This window comes from Clarias gariepinus, chromosome 25 (assembly GCF_024256425.1).
Source record: "Clarias gariepinus isolate MV-2021 ecotype Netherlands chromosome 25, CGAR_prim_01v2, whole genome shotgun sequence".
NCBI lineage: Eukaryota > Metazoa > Chordata > Actinopteri > Siluriformes > Clariidae > Clarias > Clarias gariepinus.
The window spans coordinates 21,227,221-21,253,839 of NC_071124.1; the positions used below are offsets into that span (position 1 = coordinate 21,227,221).

The following is a 26,619-nucleotide window of genomic DNA, read 5'->3' on the forward strand; positions in this document are numbered from 1 at the left end:
TTAAAGTGACGTAATGAAACGGCAGAATCGTGACGTCACACGGATTTCATACGTCGCGTGTTACCTTAGAAACACTTTGATTCAGGGGCTTAGAGAAAAGGGCGGGATTGTCAGGAATGCTTGTGGCGCTTGCTGGGAGCTCATTGGCAGGTGCGTCGGTCACGTGACTTCCAGTGACGCCCATCGCACCGAATCGCGGAAGTATCAGTCTGCTGCAGCCGGCTTTCCCTCCATTAGCGTGAGTACACGAAAATGCGTTCATAAGAAAGAAATATTACGTCACTAATGATAGACACAACCAATGCGACACGATTGAGGTGTGATTTTGTTTATTAGAAATAATGTTGGAGGATTATTTAATCACATTGTAACACGGTTAGCCCTGAGTAAATAAATGAACGAGCTGTGGGACTAGCATGCTGCTCTCCTCTCCTCTCGTGTTACTGATGCAGCTGATGAGGATAGGAGTTATTTTACTGATGAGAATGTTTATAATGCTGTTATGGCTTTAATGTTAATATTTCTAAAGTAAGCAGGCCTTTACCCCTGTGGAGAATTTATTTATTCCAGAGTTCTGGAGGTCTGTAGTAATTACTGTGATGTTGTGGTGGAATAATGAGATCCTGACCTCAAGGCAGTTTCTAGTTTCTAACAGACAAGCAAAGGGTTTAGTTATAAATGTATAAAGTGTGTGAGCAGGGTTTCAGTCAAGGTTGCTTGTTTGTTGGACGATACAATATTCATTGAAAGTCATTTAATCATCAGGAAGGGGTGGGTTCCCCTCATAGGTGTGTGTGAGAGAGATCTGTGATGAAGGCCAAATAAATAAATACACACATGTAATAAATAAACATGTGGTTGTGTTTTTAGGTGCCATTTTATATATATATAATGTCCTCCTTTCAAGGGTACATCTTTAGCATACTATATGGACAAAAGTATTTGGCCAAACCAGTTAATTATTGAATTCAGGTGATTCACTCTGGCCCCTTATCCCCAGTGAAAGGCTAATTTTACTCCTTTAGCATAGCATTATCCAAGGTTTCTTGATATGCTTCCAGCAGTTTGGTGAAGGCCCTTTCCTATTCCAACATGACCGAGCCCCAGCATACAAAGCAAGGACCATAAAGGCATGGTTTGATGAGTTCCATGTGGAAGAACTTGACTGGCCCAAACACAGAGCCCTGAGACCTCGACATCCATCAAGCACCTTTAGGATGAACTGTAACAGAAAAGTGCGAGCCAGGCCTTCTCGTCCAACATCAGTGCCTAATCTCATAAATTCTCTACAGAATGAATGGGCACGAATTCCCACAGAAAATCTTGTGGACAGCCTTCCAAAAAGAGTGGAAGCTGTTATAACTGCATATTGAAGTGTATGTATTTGGAAACCATGTCATTTCATTGCAGATTTGGCCACATACTTTTGTACATATAGTGTATCTGAAAAGGCGCACTTGATACGTTCAATCCACTTTTGCTAAGGATTTTGATTAGAAGTACAGCAGAAGTCCAAGTATGTACTATTACTTTTAGGATTACAGTGCTGAAGGTACACTGCCTGGGCAAAGGAAAAAAAAAGTTGCCATCTCAGAAGGGTCAAATTTTTGGGCAGCATCAAGCAAAGACAACAACTAACACTAGTGCTATGTTTAGTAGTGAAAGTAAGAGCATCTTCAAAAGAAAATCACTTGTTAGTGAGACTTATCAGAACAAAAAGTTTCGGTTTGATATGGAGCATAAAGATTGGACTTTGGATCAACGGAAAAAGGTCATGATGAGTTCAGATTCCAGAGCGATGGGCGTGTCAGGGTAAGAAGAGAAGCTCATGAAGCGATTCACCCATCATGCATAGTGTCCACTGTACAGTTCTCTGGAGACCGCGTGTTATGATCTGGGATTGCTTCAGTTGCTCAGGTCGAGACTCAGCAACGTTATGTGGCAATAAAATGAAGTCACGTTGAGATATTGTCTTTAAAAGGCACTGAAGTCTATTTTAAACCCTTTAGATCTTTCTCATCACTAATTTTAGAAATTAAGTTACCTGACTGTACATTCACTGTACTGTTGTTCCTGCAGTGGTACTATTAAGTGTCTGACTTTTTTCTAACTTTAGTTTAGTGACTTTCATCTGTAAACGTGCACATGGTGTACCTTGAATGCGCTTTGAAAGGTACACCAGGAGTCCAATTACATGGCTCAGATTACTTTGAAGGCTTCACTGCGTCCCTCTTTTCATGTGAATAGGTACGTCCACCAAACAGCCATAACATTCTGACCATGGAGCGGTGAAGAATAACATTGATTATCTCTCATTACAACACCACCTTGAAGTGAGTGAGATATTTTAGACAGCAAGTGCACATTTTGTCCCTCATTGGAAACAGAAAAAAAAAAATGGACTAATGGAAGAAGGTGGCCTGGTCTGATGAATTATATGGATGGCTGGGTGCATATGCCTCACTTTACTTGGTAAAGTCATGGCACCAGGATGCATTATGAGAAGAATACGAGCAAGCAAGTAGAGGCAATGTGATGCTCATCCTTGGGAAACCTTGGGTCCTGGCATTCACGTGAATGTTGCTTTGACACGTCCCACCTACCTGAACATTAGTTTAAACCAAGTTTTTGACCCCCTTTATGAAAATAAATGGTGTTCCGTGATGGCAGTGATCTCTTGATGCACCCTGACACACTGCTAAAGTGCTTCATGAACGGTTTGAGGAACACAAGAAGAAGTTCGGGGTGTCATCTTGGCATCCAGATTCTTCAAATCTTAATATAATCTCAACGCTCATCTGTGGGATGTGCCGGAAAACCGGTCTGATCCATGGGGGCCAAATCTCACAACTTGCAGCGCGTAAAGAATCTGCTATCGACGGCTGGGTGCCAGACACCACACACACAGAGGTCTTGTGGAAAAATCTTTCCATCAGTTTTAAGTGCCCCCCATTTCCAACCATGTACGCCAAACTCCAGCCTCAAAAACTTATGGTTTAAAATAACTAGAGTTAGCATGATAAGTAGAGCATTCATTAGCAGTGTCTGTCTCGACATCATTCTCAAGCGTACAAGAGATCCAACTGCTTGCAAGCCGAATCACAACTTTAGAAACATTCAAGTTCTGCTCATAAGAATTTCTGAGAATATAAAGTGCCATTGGGGGCGTGGCTATAAAACGACTGACGAAAAAAAGGGGCCATATTTCATGACAGAGCAGTTTTCAGATGGAAACAAACCTAATGTAGGTTCTTGGGTTTTGCATGAAAAGAGAAAGGAGCGAGTGTGACAAAGTTACCAGAAGATCTTTGGAATATTCTCCACCACGCTCAGTAAAACCTAACAGCTGTTTTACTTCTAAAACTACTGATTATCTTTCACGCATGAAGAGTTTTTACACCAAATGTCGACTGTTATTATTTTATTACAGTTTAGAGACCTTTTATAGATTTATCTTTGATGTAGAATTTTTTTTAAAGGCATCTTGCACAGTACTGTAAGTAAAACAGTTGTTAGGTTTTAGAGTATGAGTTCTTCTGCTTACTTTGTCACACTCGCTGCTTTGTGTTTTTATTCCGTTCTTAGTGTAGAAAGAATAATTCTTTAAGAATAATTTCTCCAAAAACAACTAAGAGCTGAAGAAGGCTAGGTTAGCTTAAACACTTAACCTAGCAATTAAAAAAATTAAAAAATGATTCATATTATTTACTGTAGTTTATTGGTGCACCTAAAATGGCAGAACTGGGCAGAGTTGGGAGTTCAGTCTGTGGTGAGGGTTTCTTTTGGTATATGAGGTCCACAATTTAATGACTAAAAAGTGGTTTTACATAATGTCCTAAAATAAATTTTTTAATGAAATGATATATTCATAATATATTCATAAATGAGAGATATTAACGTGATTCTGTTTTATATTTCAGAAAAATGCTGCTGTGGGTTCTGCTCAGCTTGCTGGTGCTGTTCAGTACCATTGACTTCTGGTACTTCGTACGAGGAGCATGGGCGGTCCTGAAGTACCTGTTTCAGGCCCCGATCCGAGATGTGTTGGCCGAGCAGGTCGTCCAAGGCCGGGTGCTGCCCCATGATATCGATTACATGGGCCACATGAACAACTCCCGCTATCTGAGGGAGTGCGACTTCGCCAGACTCTCCTATTACACGCGCAACGGGATGTACAAGGCTTATCACACGCTCGGCGCCAGGATGGTGGTCGGGGCCTTGACCATCCGCTACCGGCGCTCGCTCGAACTCGGAGAGGCGTTCGAGCTGCGCAGCCGCATCGTGGCCTGGGACGAGAAGTCCTTCTTTATGGAACAGCGCTTCGTCTCCAAGTCCGACGGCTTCATCTCGGCCGTCCTCCTGTGCAGGCAGAACATCACCCGGAGCACGCCCGAGGAGGTTTTGCAGCACATCTGCAAGAGGAAGGTAAACCCGTATTCGAGTCAAAGTGTTCAGACGTTTGTACGCTCACAGGTTAGGAGCTCTCGTAACATGTCTGGGTTTTTGTTTGTTTAGGTGGAATGTCCTGAGATCACAGAGGACCTTCAGCACTGGATCAATTTCATCTCCGCTAGCAGTCAGGCGCTGAGAGCCGAATGCGGCTTAGACGAGAAGACCAAGTGACGATCGGCGGCGGCGTTTTATTTATCTAAGCACATTTTATTTATTATTAATATTTATGTTCAGTCGGTATGTTAGAGGGGAAAACTGGGGAAAATCTTGAAAACGAAATCACAGAGCCATGCATGGAGACTAGGGATGCTAGTACTGTTTATTTATCAAAAGAAAATCATCATGTCCATTTGCTCATAAAAATGCTTGAAAACATCCAAATAAAAAGACACTATAGCATCTTCCTATTAAAAATAAATACTGACAAAACACTGTATTTTTAAAACAGAGGACGATTGTGACTCGTCTGAGGACACCAGCAGTATCAGTGGGCGTGGTCTTTAAATCAGGCGAAAGGTGCCAGGAATTCTGCACGCACACTCACTTACACACTCACTACAAGTATTCGCAATCGTAGAGAAAACCTGTCGGGCATTAGAGTTGTGAGTGCTCAAAACTGTGGTGAGTCAAACTGATAATGATGATGATGATGGCAACTTGCGCTAATTTGTAATGGCACCCTTGATAATTCTGCTCCGTTTAAACACCGTAATATGTTTAATTTTAAACTCAGCATGAACAGTTTGTAGCCGTTGGGACATAAACAAAGCAGCTACAGGCATAAGCAAAGCTAAATGAAAAACGAACTTGTACTTAGTTTGAACGAAAAAAAAAAAACAAGTATTTATACACACTTAGTTCATTTAAATAAATGGAGTGGGAAGTAATTACATGTAGTGACTGTTTAGGTGGTCGGAGCTCTAGGTTGCTAATCGGAGGGTCAGAGGGGTTCGAGCCCCACCACCACAACCAACAGGTCGACACTGTTGGGTCCTTGGTCAAGACATTTAACCTGACGCCTCATAAAACCCAGCACAGTCTGGTTAGATAATGGGAGGAGGTGTTACAGGACGGGCATCCAGGATAAAACTTGTGCAGACTCCGTGAGACGGCCCCTCGGTTAAGAACAAAACCAAAGGAAAAAAAATTCTCTTTATAAATTATTTGCAATTTCTGATACTGTATTTTACCCTGAACTGACACACATGTCTTTGACTCAAAAGGGAACATTTAACCTAGCTGCGTATGTATTCTGTACAATTTTTTTTAATTATTATTATTTGACCAAGTTCAGTATAGGAACACGATTTCAAGCTTGAAAAACGATATGAAAATTGCTGTATGACTGTATAACAGACAAGATTGCGCTGATATAATAGCTGTGTCAGTCTCGTTGTATTGTTTGTAGATTTCTTTTAAAAGATTGGAATGTCATTTTTAATCGATTATTTATTTATTTAAATAATTGCACTAGAGAATAGTGATGTACTGTAACGCAGCTTGCTGCTGGCAAGACGTTTGCATGTTTTCACTTTAAAAACGCACATTGTTGTTGATGAAGCGACGAATGAGACGATGAACCAAACCTGTGTTTTGAAAAGAAGCTGTTTGAATAACGAGGTTTGTGATGGAGTTTAAATAAAAAAGAAAACGCTTATTTTACGACCCGTTTCGCAACTTTGCCTTTTTTTTTTTAATTATTTGTAAGATAAAAACCTCACGATTTACTGTATGGGAATAGGTATTTGCACTGTAGTACACAAATATAAATCTAGTAGATTGACTTAATGGCGTATTAACGATTACAGGTTTTTTGGGGTTTTTTTTCCCTCAAATCAAAAGTGAAATTCTTAAAAATATTTACTTTTGTAAGATACTAAGGACTCTTAGCAAATTACAGGCTTTTACAAATAATTAGTTGTTTACACTAACTGTCTTGAGAAATGCAGACGTTAAACGCTTCAAAGCGAACAGGAAAAATCGTAATGCTGCCATCTACTGCCAGATTTTCATTTTAGCTAGGTTAAGAAGTTAGGTAACTTGCCCTTAGGTTGTGTTAACCTATATTATTATATCTAATAATAATTATAATAATAATAATTAAGACTTAATTCCTTGTACTGGAATAAAACATACACAGGCTGACTCGTCTTATCGACCGAAATAAAGAGAATATTGCAAAATATAAAGAGATATAAAATATGCTTACTAAAGCATATTATTTGTCTTAGAATTTCACACAACGTATCTGTTAAATTCTCAATTCTGATTGCTCAGAAGGTGTTGATGAGTTTTCCATGACGACGACCCTGATAGGGGCTCCAGCTACAAAACAACTTCCACATTACTGCGCTTGTTTGGATATGTTATTGTTTCTATAGTAAAGACATGCACGGGTAATTTTATGTTCTGACATATTTCGTATAAATAAATTAACAGAGAAACGTTGATTTGGTTAAGGTTCATTTTTTGTAAGAAGAAGTCTATTTCAGATTTATGAAAGGAGTCTCCAGTATCAGGACAGATCTAGCAAGATATATAAAAATGTTTTTTAGGACTAATGAATGTGAGGGATACAAAAAGATAAGAATTACATTTTTGTTTCAAAATATGCACACCTTACATGAAACCAGAAGTATTACCTAATATTTATTTATGCATTGATTAATTTTTCGACATAATCTAGCTTTTCAACCCACTTCGTCCAACTGTCAACAAGCTTTATTCTTTGTTGTTTAGCAGCGGTTGGAATCCAGTAGGTTACATTACCATCAACTGTAGGTCTCATCCTCCCTCATCATCCCGGCTGATTTTCCAGATCAGCCTTCCTAAAACATCTAATGCAATCTTTCCCCTTGGCTTGGTCGGGCTTCCTTGCCCGGGCGGTTGGTTTGGGATCATTGTCATGCTGAAAGACCCAGCCACTATTCATCTTTAATACCGTTGCTGATGGAAGGAGGTTTTCACTTAAAATCTCACGATACATGGCCCCATTCATTCTTTCCTTTACACGGATCAGTCATCCTGGTCCCTTTGCAAAAAAACAGCCCCAAAGCATGATGTTTCCACCCCCATGCTTCACGCTTCTTTCTCCTCCAAACACGACAAGTCAAGTTTTTACCAAAAATTTTGACCCCAAGGTGTGAGATCTTGCGTGGAGCCCCAGATCAAAGGAGATTATCAGTGGTCTTGTATGTCTTCCATTTTCTAATAATTGCTCCCACAGTTGATTTCTTCACACCAAGCTGCTTACCTATTGAAGATTAAGTCTTTCCAGCCTGGTGAAGATCTACAATTTTGTTTCTGGTGTCCTTTGACAGCTCTTTGATTTTGGCCATAGTGGAGTTTGTAGTTGACTGTTTAAAGTTGTGGGCAGGTGTCTTTAATACTAATAACGAGTTCAAATGGATGCCATTAATACAGGTAACGAGTGGAGAACTGAGGAGCCTCTTAAAAAAGTTACAGGTCTGTGAGAGCCAGAAATCTTGCTTGTTTATGGGTGACCAAATACTTATTTTACAGAGAAATTTACCAATTAATTCATAAAAAATCCTACAATGTGATTTTCTGGATTTTTTTTTTCTTATTTTGTTTCTCATAGTTGCGGTATACCTATGATGAAAATTACAAGCCTCTCATCTTTTCTCATTTTTAAGTGGGAGAACTTGCACAATTGGTGGCTGACTAAACACTTTTTTGCCCCACTGTAGTTGGAGTTCCATAGGTTACATCAACACCACCACTAGGTTTCACTCTCCTCAGCTTCCCTGACATTCCCTGATGCATTGAATTACAACATTAAATGCTTCCTTCTCTGATAACTAACTCTCTATTCTAAAAGACTCTTAACATTGCTTTCTAGTCTCACTAGTTCTTGGAGCTGTAGTTCTTGGATACATTACCTGCACAATAGCAGAACATGCTTGAGAGTCTCAGTTTCCTGGCATTCCTCACATCTCCTTTTGGGTGTTTACCAACTATACTATAAATAGAGGGCAATTAAGAATCCTTTGTCCAGTTTTTGGACTGCTAATTAATACTTCCTCTTTCTGATTTCCCTACCTCCTTATCACATCTACTTGGTCCTGTACTAAATTAAAATTTTTCACTTTTGGTTAATCATTCCACTCACTTGTTTTGTCTTCTCCACACTCTACCTTTCCCCTTTGACTTTAATAGTTTGATATTTACTTCAACATCCCTTTTTTTGTTCTTTTTCTTTCTTTTATTAATTCATTCATTACTCTTCTCATTCTCTGTTTTCTTTGTTTCTATTTATCCATTGTTTTCCTTCTTTCTGATTTTAGTCCTTTCTATCTGTTCATTCATTTATTTATTCTTCCAATCAACCTTTTAACTTATTTCTCCTATTTCTATATTGTGTTCGTCTTTCGTTTTTATATATACATATATCCCTATTAGAGGATGTCATTAATTCATTCATTAATTTCTAATTTTCTCCCTTTTTGCTCTTTCTGTTTATTTATTTTTTCATCTTTCTGTTTTGGTCCTTTCTATACTCTCCTACTTCCATTCATTCATTTATTTATTGCCCTTCTCCAGTCCTCCCTCTTCTAACTTATTTTTCCTATTTCTATAACTTCTTCATTTCTTGTTCAGATCTCTTTCTTTCCTTTACTTTCTTTAATTCATTTATGTCCTTCTTCTCATTCTCTACCTTCTGTGTGTTTATTCCTTGTTTGGTTTCCCTTCTTTCTGTTTTTGGTGATTTTTATACCCTCTTACTTCTATTTATTTATTTATTTATTCTTCCAGTCCTCTTCTAACCTCCTATTCCTCTATTTTCTCACTCTCTCTCTCTCTCTCTCTCTCTCTGTCACGTTCTTCCCTTGCCGTTCTTTCTCCATGGCAACAGACTCCTCCCTTTCCTCCCTACAGGCCACGCCCACGGTCACATGACTCACTTCGTACAAAAACAAAGCCGTCAGCTTGTCACCTCGGCGCAGAGAGACTTTGCGGCGTGTTTATATATTTGGACATGGCGCAGGCGGGTGTGTTTCTGGAACATGACCAGTTTAACTGCTCGATCTGTCTGGATGTGCTGAAGGACCCTGTCACGGTCCCGTGCGGCCACAGCTACTGTAAAGCCTGCATTAAAGGCTACTGGGACCAGGATGACTACCTGGGGGTTTATGGCTGCCCCCAGTGCAGGCAGAGCTTCACTCCCAGGCCTGTGCTCGGTAGGAACACGATGCTGGCAGACGTGGTGGATAAACTGAAGAGAACGTCGTTCCTCCAGCCTGCTTCTTCTTCTTCTTCTCCTCCTTCTTCTCCGGTTAAAACCGAGCCGAGTCAGGCCGAGCCGGGGGACGTGCCGTGTGACGTGTGCACCGGAAACAGAAACCGAGCCGTCAGGTCGTGTCTGGTCTGCTTGGCGTCTTACTGCGTGGATCACCTGAAGCCGCACTACGAATCCGCTGCGTTCCAGAAGCACAGCCTCACAGCGCCGAGCTCCAGCCTGCAGGACCGCCTGTGTCCCCGCCATGACCGGCTGCTCGAGGTCTTCTGTCGGACAGAGCAGCGGTGCATCTGCTATCTGTGTTTAACCGACGAGCACAAGGGCCATGACACAGTCCTGGTCTCCATAGAGATGGCCGAGAAAAAGGTGACGCGTGCAAAAAAGCGCTCGTGCTCTGTTCTCGTGCATTCATTCTTTCATGTGTGGGAAGTAAATCATGTTTACTGCTAAAAGCAAACGCGAAAGAGTTTTAGTTGACAAATAATTACACTCCACAATAACAAAAACATACGTATTAAATGAATTAAAGCCCAGAAACGGGTTTTAACTTTTGTTCTCTTTTTGTTTTGTTTGTTTTTTAGCCTGTGTGCTAAATCTTGACAGGTCTGTTTAAACCAATCACACGCTGCCACGTCATCAGTTTGACTCTTTTTGTTTCATTTACTGGAATCTGGATCAAAAGGAGTCGACTCCACAAAACGATTCCTCTGTGTAAACTAAACAGGGCTGTATAAGTCATTAATTTATTTACATTATATATTATATGAACCGCAATGAGGTTTTAAGACTTTTATTGACTTATGTGAGACTCCCCAGGGAAAATATTGTCTTGTTAATATTAAAGAATCATTCTGTGTGCTCAAACCGCCAACATACAAGGTGGTGTCGAAGGGTTTTGAGATCCAGATCCAGTCGCTTTCACAGAAAGTCCTCCCTCAGAAGGCTTAGCAGTAGAATTCACTTTTAACGCTATGTCGAAAAGGATGATGAGCATGCACATGGTTGAGCCGTGGATCTGCGTCGCCTTTTTGTGCCCGTGGAGATGATGGGTCCGTCCACTGTGAAGACTTTTGCTTCGTCTCATGGTCGAACCCATACACCCGGTGGATGGCAGAGATACATGGTGCTCAGTAAATGTTTAACTAATGGTATAGGGAAAGGCCTAGTTCTAATAACTCATCTAATGTTTTTAAAGGTCTAAAATTGTGGCATTCGAGATATTTATAAACTCATGATACTTCTAAAATCACAATATTAATCGGTTTAGCACCTAGGTATCTTGATAATATTGTATGAGGTGATTGGTGATTCCTTACCCTGCTGCCTACTGTTATTGTACAGTCAGTGAGGACGTTGCCTACTGTTAGTCCCGATTTGACATAAAAGTTGATGATGGCGCTTCCTACCATTATTTTTTGCCAATGTCCACCTGTGACACCGCTGTTCTGTGACAGAATTACCTGTGCAAACACAAACAGGGTTTTAGTTTTCTTTTTCTTTTATGAACAAATTTTCATGGTGTAAGGGGAATAAAACCTCTCAGAATATGTGGCTACAGAAAAATAATCAACTTCAGAGTGGTAATGCTAATTCCGCTTTATCACACATCCCTGTTGTTGGTTATTGTCCTATAACAGCACACGCCATGGGAAAAAAACATTTGCTACCATTCCAGTATTATTTACAGTAATGTGTATTTACAGGACGCTCTGGCAGAAACACAAAGGAAATCCCAGCAGAGAATTGAGGAGCGAGAGAGGGAGTTGCAGGAGCTGAGGCGAGCCATGCAGTCTCTCACTGTGAGTCTAAGTATAAATCGTGTCATCTTCTTCATGAACTCTTTAATCATTCTCAGGGTTTATCTTTAAGTCATTAAAAGAGGCAGTTAGTAATTTTAGAGCCCTCTATAGCCGGAGAGGATTTTTTTTCTCTCTTTCACAAGGAAAACGAGCAGCTGGGAGGGGGAAAAAATCCAATAAATCAGCGAGTTTTATGCGAGTCCTAACGTTATTGTTTCTTGCGTGTTTCATCACTTCCAGCTCTCGGCGCAGGCGGCTCTGGAGGAGAGCGAGCGGATCTTCACGGAGCTGGTTTGCTCAATAGAGCGGCGACGGACGGAAGTGAAGGAGCTGATCTGCACGCAGGAGAGGATGGCCACGAGTCAAGCCGAGGAGCTTCTCCGGCAGCTGGAGCAGGAGATCACTGAGCTAAAGAAACGAGATGAGGAGTTAAGCCAGCTTGCCCAAACTGACAACCAGATCTCCTTCCTGCAGGTAACACTTTTGGGTCCAGCCTCATGTAAAGAGCTAGAAAGCAATGAACATTTGCGTGAACATAAATATTTTTCTTTTGCCGTCCTCTGTTTGCTGCTGTTGTTTAGAGCTACGGGTCAGTGTGTATCCAGCCTGTGTGTATGGACGTCCCCAGCATCACAGCGGACCCTGGTTTTGAATGTATGATGAGCGCAGTGTCTGAGTTCCAAGCCCTGCTCGATGACGTGTGCCAAGGTGGATTTGTCAATATTTCAGAAAAAGGTAAGCAGAAAAGAAAGAACATCACTTTGTGAAATGCATGTGTCAAAATTGTAATGCAGCTGTTAGATAGTTAACTTTTTTTTTTTAATATGTCCATCCCATTTTAATGCTCTCTACTGTAGACAACAAGATCATGGCTTTCAACTGGAATGTTGTCAAGTTGCCAAAATTATCCAGTGTACAAATATGCTGCCTGTAGGATCACAGTACAACGTACAACACCGCTTGATTAGGACCATAATGGCTGAACATGCTTATGAAATTGCTGACTGCTCATTTCTTTCCTCTTGTTTCCAGCCAGTGAAGTTAGAATTATTCAGAATACCAAGTCAAAGCCTGATGCGGAGTCGAACACAGGTGAGAGTGCAAGAGTGAAGTCTTGCAGGAACTTTTTACATTGTCCTAAATCCCATTTGTATGCCGGTACTATGGAAATAAATACATATTATATAAATATATTGATATTCTTTACATTATGGCTGCAATGCATTACTGTAGGAGACCATCAAGACTGACTCAATATGGTCGTCTTATTATCAGTAAAGAGCGATATTACAGCCTGAGGGCTGTTTATTTTTAGGCTTTTATTATTTATAAATGTTATCAAGTCAGTTTGCATTTGTGCCATTTATGCATTGTGTGTGTTTGTAAGCTTGCAGTCATGTTCTTTATGAATCCATTGCTTGCTTTTTTTGTAGATTTTTTTTCTAAGAATATAGAGCCAGATTTTCCTTCAGAGAAATAAATAGTCTCAAAGAAAGCTGGGTGTATATTGTATGAAGCTAATCACATGAAGAATTGAGTCTGGAAAACTTGGAATGAGGACTCCTCCATCTTGGAGACTTGTAATGAGGGAGTCTTAGTTTTGGACACTAGAAACCAGGGAGTCTCAGTTTTGGACACTAGAAACCAGGGAGTCTCAGTTTTTGAGTCTAGGGATGAGGAGGGAGTCTCTGTCTTGGAGTCTCTGAACAAAAAGATTCCTCTGTTGGAGTCTTGAAACAAGAAGATCTCTGTGTTGGACTCTTGGGAACGAGGGAGTCTCGGCCTTGGACTCTTGGGAACGAGGGAGTCTCGGCCTTGGACTCTTGGGAACGAGGGAGTCTCGGCCTTGGACTCTCGGGAACGAGGGAGTCTCGGCCTTGGACTCTCGGGAACGAGGGAGTCTCGGCCTTGGACTCTCGGGAACGAGGGAGTCTCGGCCTTGGACTCTGAACCATGGGAGTCTGAACCAGAAACTTGGAAAAAGAGAATCTAAATCAGATTACTAAAAATTAGTTCAACAAAACCTGATAGTCATTAGAGAATGAATCAGTGAGTCAAAACGTTTATTTGCCAAGTGTAAATGTGCAATGAATTAAACAGCATGCACTGTTCTCACAATATTCACCAAGCACTGTGCAATCATTTACCTTATATACAGTAAATACATTTGTGTACCTATCAATGTATAAATATGTTTTTCATACTGTAGATCTTCAGACACCTTCAGTCTTTCAAGCTTTTGTTGGCCAAAGCGTTTTTAGTGCTGCAGTGCCATTTGGTGGTTTCACAATGTCCTCAGCAATTGGTAAGTTTGTGTTTGTGGTTTAAATTATACAAATTACACATTTAGGAAAAATGAGTTTCACCTTAATTCTTTACGATATTTCACTGTCCATTTCTCTGAGCAATTGCTTCTTCATTGATTTTCCCCACTCGCCGTAGGCAGCAGAACGGCTCCACGACTGAGACTTCATCAGCGGAGGAGGCGGCGGTAGCGCCGCATCTGTCCACACTAACACGTTAAGCTATATTTAAATGTAACTGACAATTATAACTTATATGTTTAAGGATGTTTCTTATTTAAAAAAAAATCATAAAAATTAGTAAGATAATTTACTATATACAAATAAAAGTATTACAGACACCAGATTTATAAGTGTTTCTATTTAAAAACAAAATGTAAATAGAGGAACAAAAAACAGGAAGCGAACAAGTTTTAAGAGAGCCTGTATCATTCTGTTTAAAAAATGATTGTAAAGTATTTATCTACAGTAGAAATGTGACTGTACGTGCTATGACTTAATTTGAATGATGTGCAGAAGTTAACAAATGTAATGCAAAACTAATCATAGCTTTATTGTTTGTGGTTTGATTACACCAAGTTGTATTTATGAAGCTTTGTGTTAAGTGCTTTAATGTTTACAAATTAATGTTTTTGTTTTTTAAATAACCGCAATGCCAAGTGCAAATTTTTCATAACATGAAAAATAAAGTGTGTTTGCAAATGGCTTCGTGTTTGACATGGTTTGTTTTTTTATGTACAGTATGGGCAATTTATCCAAAAAAAATAATAATTTTGATTAGTGTTGTTGGATTTTTTTTTTAAACAACAGTTAGTTCCAACCAAGTGATCTGATTGGCTGAGAGACATTCCACAAGTGCTGATATAGAACATAACAGCACTGGGACTTTTCTACTGCTTCACACGTGTTCTAATAATCATTAACCACTAAACAAGTGCTCTACTTGATGTGTGGAACAAGGGATTGTACATGGGCACTAGCTTTCTATTTTACCATATTTGGCATTTAACTCCAGATCTAGAGGCTAGAAGCTTAAGTGTTAATATAAAGAGAAACTTGTGAGATTTATATGGAAATCTACCACCTGATATTTTATTCTCCCTACTTTCCCAACTTAGTTCCAGTTAGAATTTAAACCTACTGTATGTTCACTTCCCTGTTAATTACACTGTTGGTCACCAGCTCTGCCAGTCGCGGCCAGTTAGTTCCACCATTCGCAGAAAGAAGGATGTGTGTTGGTGGAGCAAAAAATATTGGTTAAATAAACAAACAAATCTGCAAAGCTCTTGTATAAAAGCAATATCCTACTCTGCTGAATATCAACAAGGGGGTGTCCTAATTTTTTTACTGTAGGTAATGAAGTGCTCATAGTGCATGTGATCAAATTAAACACGAACCTAATCTGCAAAATTTGCCTTTCAGTCAGGTTTAAAAAATCAGATGGGTCTCTAGTGTGTGTACAAACAAGAACATGCTGTTTCTTGTCATTCGTCTATTGTTCTATTGGCTGAGGCTTAAATAAGCCAATTAGATTTTCCCCCCAATATGATCTCGTACAGTATAAGAAGATCCCTTCCCCAAGTGCGTCACTGAATAGAGTCAAGCCAGTTTAAGGTACAAAAAAATGCGTTATTTAAGAATATTTCACCTGAAGCGTTAACATGGTAGAGCTCTGAGACCTGTTTAAACCTGGTAAATAAATAGTACAATATGGGACCTTTAAGTGTAGTACACAAGGGTTAAGAAAACAGGAGGTTGTAGCAGGTAGAATTGTACTGTACGGTACTGTATCTGTGTATTGAGTTTCAGGAAAACAAGCTTTTGTTTGTGTCTATTGTGAAGGTTAAATAAACACTGGATTATTCCTTTAACCACCACGTGACTGACAAGTTCACCAACTTTACTGTTTTTCTTAATTTAATATATTTTTAAGTCCTTTGAGTGAAATGAAGGTTGAGGGAAACTTACAGTACAATATGAATAATACGAAGCATAATCAGGGTTTGGATGTTTGCTGTTCCCTGAACATTTTCCTATCAGCTGTATGTAAAGCAATCTGTCCACCTGTTCCTGTTCCATGCCTGTAACACACAAAAGTGACCCTCCTAACTCTTCCGTCCTGGCTTCCGATTGGTTGCTGCGAGCCGTTTTGGGTGCAACCTGGATCGCCTTTCACCTGCGCGGCTCTTTCCACGCCCACTGTGTGCGGCCGTACATAAAAGCCTCGCTCTGCTTCGGCCTTATCTGTGGATAAACATGGCAGCCGCAGCTACTATCTCAGTGGACGAGGACCACTTCTGCTGCCCCGTGTGTTTGGAGGTGTTGAGGGATCCGGTGACGATACCCTGCGGCCATAGTTACTGCATGGAGTGTATTAAAGACTACTGGAGGAAAACCGAGCACAAAGCGGGATACACCTGCCCTCAGTGTCGGAGAGCCTTCAACCCTAAACCTGCCTTGGCCAGGAACACCGTGCTGGCAGGTCTGGTGGAAAAGCTCATGGAGAAGCTGAGTGACACCAGGATCCAGGAGGCTCCTGGTGCTGAAACGGTGCAGGTGGACTGCGATGCGTGTCAGGGGAGGAAGCGGAGAGCTGTGAAGTCATGCTTGAAGTGCTTGGGCTCGTACTGCGACTCTCACCTCAAACAGCACAAGAAGCACAAACTAACGGAAGTACAACCACAGCTGCACAAGAGAGTGTGTAACCGGCACGGTCGGCTCTTCGAGCTGTACTGTCGCACAGATCAGCAGCTCATCTGCCCTCTTTGCGTGACGGATGGACACGGAGGGCATCACACGGTGCCAGCTGTCGAGGAGAGGACTGAAAAGCAGGTGAGATTGAAACCTTGCAGGGATTTTACACACTTTTATTGTCGTGTACAAATGCTAATATTTGGCAGTTTTTTCGAAGGTTTCATTGTTGTAGAGTAATCAGAGTCATTTCCTCGTCATGCACGAATGAGAAAGCAAACACTGTTTGCTGAGGGAGGAGACTGAAGGGCGGAGGTGAAACGTCCGTCGCACTGATTCTGAGAAATCTATGAAGCACAAACTTATATAACAATCAAACTAACAACAAATACAACAGAAGGCGGTTTAACGCAGGTCATTGTCTAGATGAGTTGAATACATCCCTTTGATTTGATTATATTTATTTATACTTATTATTTCAAAACAATAAACAAAGATTTCAGCTTTAGTGCTCTAGTTCTGCTGTGTGAGCTGGCTGACCTTACACTCGTACTAATCATTAACTCCACACATCCTGCCTCAGGTGACCAAACACAATTAGCACTACTGATTATGATTTTTTTATTGGTCAAGTGCAAACATACTTGGCATGCTTTAGATTCAAGAGTCGTGATTTTTATTTTTATTTTTATTTTTTTCAACACACACTCAAACACATTTAAGGTTGTAATTTTGACTAAAGGCTGAACTGAATTTATTTGAAAATGCCCCTTAAATGTTTTAAAATAGTTATTTAAATATACGTTTTATTTAACTATTTATTCATGGTCACTTATTAAATCTGTCAGTCACCCATTAAACTGTGTGGGCGGATTGTAACGCTTGTCTAATCAAGTTGAGAGCTTTGAATTGCCAGTTACATACCAGCTAACTACATCTTAGAAACTAAATATTATATTAATAATTATTATAGTAAATTAAAAGATAACTATGCTTATATGCTACAGTGTTATCACTTTTTATTAGCAGATTTGCCTTCCCTTCCTTCAAAGCAGGTGTATGAGATAGATAGATAGATAGATAGATAGATAGATAGATAGATAGATAGATAGATAGATAGATAGATAGATAGATCGATCGATCGATCGATCGTTTCAATGCCAAACATTGGTTTCAATGTTGCCAGCAGTTACAATCTTGGGCTGTAAAACATGTATTGTTCTCTGATGAGTCCACCTTCACATCTTTCCCACATCTGGGAGAGTTACGGTGTGGAGGAGCCCCAAAGAATTGCATACTGCCCAGACTGCTGCATGCCCAGAGTGAAGCATGGGGGTGGATCAATGATGGTTTGAGCTGCAATATCATGACATTTTCCAGGCCTAATACTTCCATCACTGCTAAGGCCTACCAAACCATTCTGGAGGACCATGTGCACCCAGTGGTGCAAACATTGTACCCTGAAGGCGGTTTTGTGTATCAGGGTGATAATGCACCAATACACACAACAAGACAGAGTGGTGACAGAGTGGTTTGATGAACATGAAAGTGAAGTTGAACTTCTCACATGGCCTGCACAGCCACCAGATCTAAATATTATTGAGCCACTTTGGGGTGTTTTGAAGAAGCGAGTCAGGAAACGTTTCCCTTCACCAGCATCACGTAGTGACCTGGCCACTATTCTGCAAGAAGAATGGCCACTGTGCAGGACTTGTATCTGTCATTCCCAAGACAAATTGATGCCGTATTGGCTGCAAAAGAAGGCTTCACACCATACTGATGAATTAACCTACGGTATATCTACTGTTTCACAAGTACAGGATTTGTGTTTTCTTTGCCCGCCTCTGGTGGATAGTGGCACAAGCTTCCGAACAGGCAACCTGAGCTTGATTTCTGGAGAGTGCATGTGTGGAGCAAGTTTCTTAAGGAAATTGAAAGAGGAATGAAACTACACCATCATCTTCTGCTCTTATAGCTTACAAACATTACAGTGTTTAACGAAGCCAGTTGTTTGAAGGTTCTGTGGTTTGGGGCCCTGCCACCGCTGGGTTGGGCACTTATTTAGGGTCCTTAACACTATACCTATACAAAATAACTGCTCTTTTGGCAGTCATAAAACCCATGAGGAATAAGGAGGGCTAAAAACACGGCCTCATAAAAACCACCACTGCAGCACAAGAGGAAGAAAAAAGCAGCATAGGGGAACAACAAATAATAATAAGAGTAGCGTTAGCTATCTGGCTAATGGTAGCTAGTGACTTTGGTCAACTGCTGAATTAAAGATTCTAGTTATTACATACCTGATGCTAGCTACTAGTTTTACATTAATTAACTACATTAAAACTATTAACTTGAGTATATGGGCATTAAACTCACCCACTGAGTTGATGGGGTGAGATGGGTGACTTTGACAGATGTAATTATTTCACGTTTCACTGAATTCATAACTATATTGAAATAAAATGTCATAATAGAATAAAATGTTTAAATATCACTTTCAAATAGTTGGCAATTTAAAATGTAATTATGTAATGAAATTTCATTAATTGCTACAATGTTTTTTTATTATTATTTATGTGCTATTCATACTCACTCTCAATGTGGAATCACATACCATTACATAAATATTACATCTCTCCACGTTTGACTTGTAGGAACTTCTGATCACATTAAAACCATAACCTGAAAGTGATGTGAACTGAAATAAACATACATTTAAAAAAATAAGAGATAAACCATGCAATTAAATGTGAGAAAAATAAAGTGGCATTGCTTTGCAACAGAAAATAAGCTTTTGTAGGAGTTTAAAAATCAAGTATGAAAATTTGATGTATAAAAAGTATGAAAATAAATGATTTATGTAAAATATTATGTGCAAAAATATTAAATCATCGATCCTTCACTCGTGCCAAAAAAGCAGTTCTGTAGCAGGACAGACTAAAACACAGCTCGGTAGTTAAGGCACTGAAGTATGGTTTGGAAGGTTTCAGGTTTAAATCCCATGACCACCAAGTTGACACTGATGGGCCCCTGAGCAAGGCCCTTAACCCCTTAACTGCTCAGATGTAGAATGAGATAAAAAAATAATAAGTTGCCCTGAATGAAGCACGGACTGAAACATAGACAAGTACTTTGGGGGAACCGTAGACTTTGTCTTGAGAAGACAGTTTTTAAGACATCTTTAAAACTGAAGCTGCAGACTTTAGAAAGCAAACGTTCCTCAGCTGAATAAGTAAAAAAGTGTAAAATATCAAGTTATTCTAATTATTATGTGTCTTACTAAATATGATATTGATGTCTCTCCAAAATCAGAGGCAGTTTGAGGAAGCCTTGAAAAGATCGAAACAAAGGAGCAAGGAGAAAGAGAAGGAGCTGAGGAACATCATGAAATACCTCAAGGTAAGCAGAGGGCAGTAACAGGAAGGTGTCCAAATTTTATTTTATTTTATTAATTTTAAAAACATGGAATTGCGTTTCTTATATTCAATTGAATAAGGAATTAAATACTTGGGAGTATTATGTTAAAGGAAAATACTCAGTTGATCGTTTTCCAATAACAGCACAACATATGAGGGGCGTTCAAATCAAACTAAGCTTTTAGCCCTAAGGGACTAAGCTTTAAGCACAGTACAGAGATGAGACTCTTGGGCCTTGTTCACACGGGCGTTAAATCTTTGGATAAACGAATGCGCTCTGAACGTCCTAGACGTTTATGTTGCGTTTTGTAGTGGCGCTTGATTGACTTTTTTGTCTCTGTCTAACGTCAGCCTGCAGCCCAAATCGTAGTTTGTGTGTTAACCTGTGGGGGCAGTGTGTCGGGAACTGGATATGAAAGCCCGCCGCTACTGGGTTCACTCTCTGACTGCACAACGCCGGATTAAAGAAAGTTTTTTTGTGGTTTATGAAGAAATGCGAAAATTTCTGCGTATGTTTTTCAACAATTTATTTTATTTTATTTTGCCTTTTTCCGCATTTCTCTATGTATAGCATGTAGGATCATGGGATATATCTGGTCCTCCAAAGCGTAAAATGAACGTGAGGAAAACGAACTAGAAGCGGTTTCTTTGCGCTTATAGGGTTTTGAACGCCAAGAAAAAGCTGCATACAAAATTTTTTTAATGCCGTATAAACGCGCAGCCGGACAAACGCACGTCACCAAAGCCTGTGTGAACACTCTCATTGACTCCTATGTGTAGAAAACACTCTTAATCCGCTTAATCCGCGCTCACCGGACGCCACGAACGCAAGAAAAACGCTCGATTTTAACGCCCGCGTGAACAAGGCCTTAAATGCAGAAAAACATTTGAATGGTGCAAAGAGTTTAAAGAATGACGAGGTGGATCGGAGCCCACTGCCGTGGTTCATGTGAACATTCAGTGTGTGGAATGCCTGATCCTTAAAAATTGATGGACAACTTCTAAGCTTGTGGAAGTCTGACCTCGTACAGTCCTGTCCTCGGTCCAAGCCCATTTCTAAATGTTTGGGTTATTAAAGGAGTTCCTGGGAGGCCAGTGCTTTAGATGTAAGGCAGGCAGTTCGATCATGTCTCTGGTGTACTGAGATACGTGCATTAGTGTAGCTGGGGATTTATGATTTACTTTATCTTTAAATAAAATAAGATTTTGACTCCATTTCTTATCAGTAGGTTTAGATTATGTGGCATGAAAACCATTACAGGTAACTTTAAAAGTGATGTTATCAAGGAAATGATCACGTAATGTACTGTAATTCCATAAAAAAGTTAATCCTGACTAGATGCTGTGGAAATTCTTCATTTCTGGAATGTTTCCCTCCGCAGCGCTCAGCACAGGCCGTGGAGGAAGACAGCGAGAAGATCTGCACCAAGCTGCTTCGCTCCATCGAAAGGAAACACGTCGAGGTTAAAGAGCTGCTCAGGGCTGAAGAGAGAGCCGCGCTGGCCCAAGCCGAGGTCCTGCTTGAGCGTCTGGACCAGCAGACTGAAGATACGAGGAGGACCGAAGCCGAACTGGAGCTGCTCTCACGTACTGACGATCACATCCACTTTCTGTTGGTAAATTTTCTTTTGTCCTAAAGAGGTTGCTCGAATGGGCTGGTTTAGTTCCTTCTCAAGGAGCATCATGTCACTCGGGAGGAAATGATAACCAGATGTGCGAAGAAAAAACAGCAGATCCAAGTTCAAAATTAAACATTTTAACCACTGATTTGATGTATATGTGGAAGTTTTGTAGTCTGATTACATCTCATTGGAATCGTATTCCATGTCCAAGGTTTCAAATTAAATCAGAAAAAAAGGATTTAAAGTCTGGTTTTTGGCGGCACAAAAACAACCCAAACAGTGGACATAATGACGCCTCAAACCACCACCTAATTTGTATAAAGATAAAAAAAAAAATTTAATCTTCATGCAAATATAAACTATTGCATTCATTCTCAATTTGATGTAATTCGACTAGGAAACGTCAGGTACAAATTCCTTCATTAAAACTTTTTTCTTGTTCTGTAGGCGATAAAGGTGATATTTTGTATTAGTCTGATTTCTAACTTCATCTTCTCAGCATGCTGTTTATCATCTGTTTGTGGTTCAGAAATGCAAACCCCTTTTCATTCCTGCTGATCCCGATGAGCTGCCCGATGTTGATGTCCATCCATATTTCTCCTTGATTGTTCTGAGAAGAGCGATCACGGAGCTGAGAGAGCGAGTGAACGACGTCTGTGACAGGGAGTTGGTCAGGATCTCAGATTTAAGTGAGTTCGCACTCAGTGGCGCGCCGCTATGGGAAAATAATCAACAGTAAGCCGGGGGGATCCCACCGTACAGTACCAGTTGTGTGCACTCTATCTATAGCTGATCATGTCCTGTACTTTTCTGCTCTGTGCTTCCAGTTAAACATGAGCAGAGTCCGACAGCTGAAAGCACGTCCCCTGTCCCTGCATGTCCAGAAATAGGTACTGAACTCCAACACACACCAAGAACCTTCATCCTCGTGTCTTACATGAGCTGAATGCTTCTCATTGAAATTTTCAGTTTCTCCTGTGAAAAATGTGGACCAGGCACAAAGTGAGCCGAAGACCAGAGCGGACTTTTTACGATGTAAGCATGTTTTTCTCAGAGATCTGCTAATCACAAGCTTTCATCCAGAAATACAGTACAGTACTTGCTGTCTGATATTTGCTACCATAGTTTTGCATTATGGATATGATGCTAATGTCGGTAATGAGTCTGCCAGACATGTTTTTTGGGGGGTAAATAATAACTTCAATCCATTTATAGTTCCTCAGTAATAAGAAATATGATTTATCTGTGAAAATGCCCAACATTTCACCATACACTGTGGTGCAGAGCTATATGCTGTAATCTTATGGTTGCCACCATCTTTGTACTAGAAAGCTGGAAGTGTAGAGAATGATGTGATATAGGTGGCTTTGCGGCCACCTCCAGGGTTAAGAGTCTGATTTCCACCTCGGGTATGTCGGAATGGAGTTGGCACGTTCTCCAGATAGTTGGTTTCCTCCGGGTACTCCGGTTCCCTCGGTTCCTTACCAGTTTAAAGACAAGCAGACAAGGCTAATTGGTGTTCCTAACTGGCGTACTCCACCTTGTACCCAAAGTCTCCCAGGATATGTTCCAGGCCCCTCCACTACCCCAGCCAGTACAGGATAAGGACAATCAATCAATCAATCAATCACTTTATTCTCCTCACCATTTGCTACATAGTACAGGCAGGAATTTAAAACTTTTAAACTTTCACCCCTGTTAATACACTGTCGTTAAGTAAGTTCCACCAGTCGTGTATATATAAAATCACTATCAAATATTATATTAGAACATAAATTTATAGGTTTATTATTATTAAATATGATATTACTATTATAATAGACCCTATAGGCACGAGAAAGACCATCAAGACCGTTAATACAAATTATTGTATAATGTTTATTTTGTAACACATTTATTTTTCACGGGTTTATCATGAATATGCAAATAAATATTTATATATAATAAAAATATTTTTTTTATAATGAAAACTTGGATGAAACTAATTTTATCATAAAATAAACAAAAGTATACATGTTGTATTTTTATTGTCTTATGTCATTTGTAATTTGTAAACCATTAACCTATGAATTTATGTTCTAATATAATATTTGATAGTGATTATGTAGGGGGGGCAATCCATGGCAGGGGGACATTTCAGCGCATAACACGTGTTACAAAATAATTGAGCTCGCTCTTTTTCCATTTGGTCAACCAATCAAAGGGGATGTGATCAGTGTTTCTACTGTCGATGCATATCGCCTTTTAAACCAACGCACGAACGCGCAGTAATCCTAGACAACTCAATCCAGCTATACTAATCATCAACAACAGGTGTGCCCGAAGAACCAACTTAGCCGGATCGTAATTAGCACGGTGATCTCATCTTAGATGTGTCACTTCCTCCCGGGTGTGTCAAGCGACGTACGAAGAACGGACTCCTCGTTACATAAACAAACATCATAATCTGTTGATAATAAATGGTGTTTGTGGAGCTGTTGTATAAGAGCAATATCACTTTTGAAGTCGTGCTGATATCAAGCACAACAGCACTCCATCTTGTGTAATATTGCTTAATTACACTTCCATTTTCCCCCCTGACTTTCTTCCTAATTTAGTCTTGGCCTACTTCCACATAACACCCAGACAGGTCTCCTTTACACAAGCCAAGGTGCTTCCTCAGAGGCATGTGAAGCCAGTTCACAGCATACTGTATTTTCAAATAGCTGCTCATGCAGCATCAGGGGGCAGCATCGCACTCTCAGAGGATAGTGCTATCCACCCACTTCTGCATTTGTGAGCTCACTCCATTAGTGCGACACAAAGTGTTCAGAGTCCATTAGGAGATCTGGAGACCAAATCTGAATGAAGCCACCACTATTTGTGACAAGGAGTATCCAAGTCCTGTTATTCAAACAGGGATGGACTACTCTTTACTAGCCACTAGTGGGCATCAGTGAATTTATGCATCTGAAAAAAGGGCAGATACCTCTCCTCCCCAACCCCCCTGTTGCACTGCCCTATGGTGCAAAAAGATGGTTCTTATGCCTGAGGAAGTATGTTAATGGCTCTCCTTTGACAGGGGGACGTGCAAACTATCGCACATGAATAGGAACACAGGGGTGGACACAGGGTTGGTCAGAGTTCCTTAAAAAGCAGGTGGGAGAGGGTCTAAATCTTTTACCAGTGCAAATCTTCTTTTTCAGTCACAAATATAATCATTTTCTTTATCCACAGTCTGCTGCGAGGTGACGTTGGACCCAAACACTGCCAACTCCTACCTCTGTCTTTCAGACGGGAACCGGAAGGTCAGCACGTGCTACGATTCCCAGTACTATCAAGAACATCTGGAGAGATTCAGTGGCTGGGCTCAGGTGCTGGCGAAGGAGCCTGTCTCCACGCGCTGTTACTGGGAGGCGGAGTGGAGTGGAAAGGGTGGGATCGGTATCGGCATATCTTACAAAGGGGTTAACCGGCATTGTGGGAACGCTGACGGAAAACTGGGCTGCAATTCCAGATCGTGGAGTTTGAACCTTTCTGAAGGCCACTGTATATTTCAGCACAATAAGACCAAGCTGGAAATTCCATCTCCCATTTCAGCTAGGATAGGGGTGTATTTGGACTACAAGGCAGGGATTCTAGCATTCTACTGTATTTCTCCTAGAAGGGACACCATGACCTTGCTGCATAGAATACATACGACTTTCTCACAACCTCTATACCCTGGATTTTGGCTTGGCCTTAATTCTACAATTAAACTGTGCTCCATCCTTAACTTCTCAGCTTAGAGAAAAGGGGAGCAAATCCACAAAGCATGGTCCGGTGGTACTTTTAGAACTAAAAATAGACTTCAAATCTATGCTGGACTGGAGATCCCATGGACAAATTGGTACTTGTGAGTTTGAATCCCACAGGTCTTGGCAAGCACTAAGTAAAGGACTTCTCATTGAGGTCTATTGCTTAATTGAAGAACTGAAACTGTACTAATGTATTGTAATAAGGGCAGTGGTTAAGATGGTGGACTACTGATTGGGAGTTCCCAGCACAGCCAAGCTGTCACTGGTCAGTCCTCGAGTAATGCCCTTACTGTATAACCCTACATGGCACAGATGGTATAAATGAGAAAATGTAAGTCAACGCTGATTAAGGGTGCATGAAAAAGGCCATCAACGTTAATGTGTTCAGAATTTGTTTAGGAGACTCGTCTGGACAGGTTGTATTACTGAAATACCCCACAAGCTAGAAAACAAAGAGGTGACAAAGTTTTTTTTTTTTTTTTTTTTTTTAAGGGTAATCAACAAGCTTGGGTAGTTAATGCTGATATTAATATAACAGCTGTTTAAACCTGGCAAATTGGTGCAAATAAACCGACATGAAAGTCACATTAATTTTGACCAGGCGGATCTTAAAATTATAGTAAATAGCAATACATGGGTATTGCATACATAGGTGCCAACATAAACAGGTCTTGCAGGATAGAAATAAAGCCATAGGCAAGGCCACAGATGAATTTCATTACAGCCCGACGTCAAACAGTAGACGAAAGATGTACTGCTTTAAGCCTAATTGTTCTTCTTGAGCTCATTATGCCATGTTTCAGATTTCAGTTTCACCTGTAATCCAAATCAGAGCTGTTGTTTTTTTTGTTCATAGTCATAAAGTTAAATAAATTTTACACTGTATGTCAGATGAGGAAAAACTTAAATTTCATTAAGTGTAAAATTTGTATAAATACCCAACCAATATCTTTACAGGTTAGCATCTTCAGGACAAAACATCCTTTGGCCTCGCCATGCCACGAAGTTTATTCAGTACTAGCTTTTGTTTTCTATTTGTTCGTGCATTTACAGTCCAGAGGTCACCTACTGTATACAACTCCATAAACTATGAATTAAACAATAAATGACCATTCTGCATGTTCAAGACTGAACTGTAAATATTGGCACCTTTTGTGATACACCGATATAAAATCTTGTAAAACTCACATCATTAAATGTATTAATAATGAGACATTGTTGCTAACACCTGAATGACTGGAAAGTTTGAAATGAAAATGTATACAGTACACCATGTATAGTTGACACACACATCAAAAAA

At 40.2% G+C, this 26,619-nt stretch overlaps 3 protein-coding genes across 3 annotated transcripts; all 3 read left to right on the forward strand.

The window, feature by feature from the left end:
- The first annotated feature begins 175 nt into the window (after positions 1–175).
- Positions 176–6,114, forward strand: si:ch73-52e5.2 (protein THEM6). The gene is made up of 3 exons (XM_053487247.1): positions 176–238; positions 3,921–4,425; positions 4,516–6,114. The coding sequence occupies exons 2-3, from the start codon at positions 3,925–3,927 to the stop codon at positions 4,621–4,623; spliced, it is 609 nt and encodes a 202-aa protein (XP_053343222.1). The 5' UTR covers positions 176–238; positions 3,921–3,924; the 3' UTR covers positions 4,624–6,114.
- Positions 6,115–9,367: 3,253 nt separating this feature from the next.
- Positions 9,368–14,518, forward strand: ftr67 (finTRIM family, member 67). Its single transcript, XM_053487231.1, has 7 exons — positions 9,368–10,078; positions 11,416–11,511; positions 11,752–11,985; positions 12,093–12,246; positions 12,544–12,603; positions 13,721–13,816; positions 13,954–14,518. The coding sequence occupies exons 1-7, from the start codon at positions 9,452–9,454 to the stop codon at positions 14,004–14,006; spliced, it is 1,320 nt and encodes a 439-aa protein (XP_053343206.1). The 5' UTR covers positions 9,368–9,451; the 3' UTR covers positions 14,007–14,518.
- A 1,552-nt stretch (positions 14,519–16,070) lies between these two features.
- Positions 16,071–25,315, forward strand: ftr87 (finTRIM family, member 87). Its single transcript, XM_053487249.1, has 7 exons — positions 16,071–16,646; positions 19,818–19,904; positions 21,304–21,537; positions 22,073–22,232; positions 22,371–22,433; positions 22,513–22,578; positions 24,760–25,315. Exons 1-7 carry the CDS (start codon positions 16,071–16,073, stop codon positions 25,308–25,310), a joined length of 1,737 nt encoding a protein of 578 aa, XP_053343224.1. The 3' UTR covers positions 25,311–25,315.
- Positions 25,316–26,619: the final 1,304 nt, after the last annotated feature.

Bases quoted from the DNA above. Each gene is read 5' to 3' on its own strand.
- ftr67 (XM_053487231.1), top strand. From the start codon at position 9,452: ATGGCGCAGGCGGGTGTGTTTCTGGAACATGACCAGTTTAACTGCTCG. The intron at 11,512-11,751 runs GTGAGTCTAAGT...CATCACTTCCAG, and splicing joins GAGCCATGCAGTCTCTCACT to CTCTCGGCGCAGGCGGCTCT. The intron at 12,604-13,720 runs GTGAGAGTGCAA...TTCATACTGTAG, and splicing joins TGATGCGGAGTCGAACACAG to ATCTTCAGACACCTTCAGTC.
- ftr87 (XM_053487249.1), top strand. From the start codon at position 16,071: ATGGCAGCCGCAGCTACTATCTCAGTGGACGAGGACCACTTCTGCTGC. The intron at 16,647-19,817 runs GTGAGATTGAAA...CTCCAAAATCAG, and splicing joins AGGAGAGGACTGAAAAGCAG to AGGCAGTTTGAGGAAGCCTT. The intron at 22,233-22,370 runs GTGAGTTCGCAC...CTGTGCTTCCAG, and splicing joins GGTCAGGATCTCAGATTTAA to TTAAACATGAGCAGAGTCCG.
- si:ch73-52e5.2 (XM_053487247.1), top strand. From the start codon at position 3,925: ATGCTGCTGTGGGTTCTGCTCAGCTTGCTGGTGCTGTTCAGTACCATT. The intron at 4,426-4,515 runs GTAAACCCGTAT...TTGTTTGTTTAG, and splicing joins AGCACATCTGCAAGAGGAAG to GTGGAATGTCCTGAGATCAC.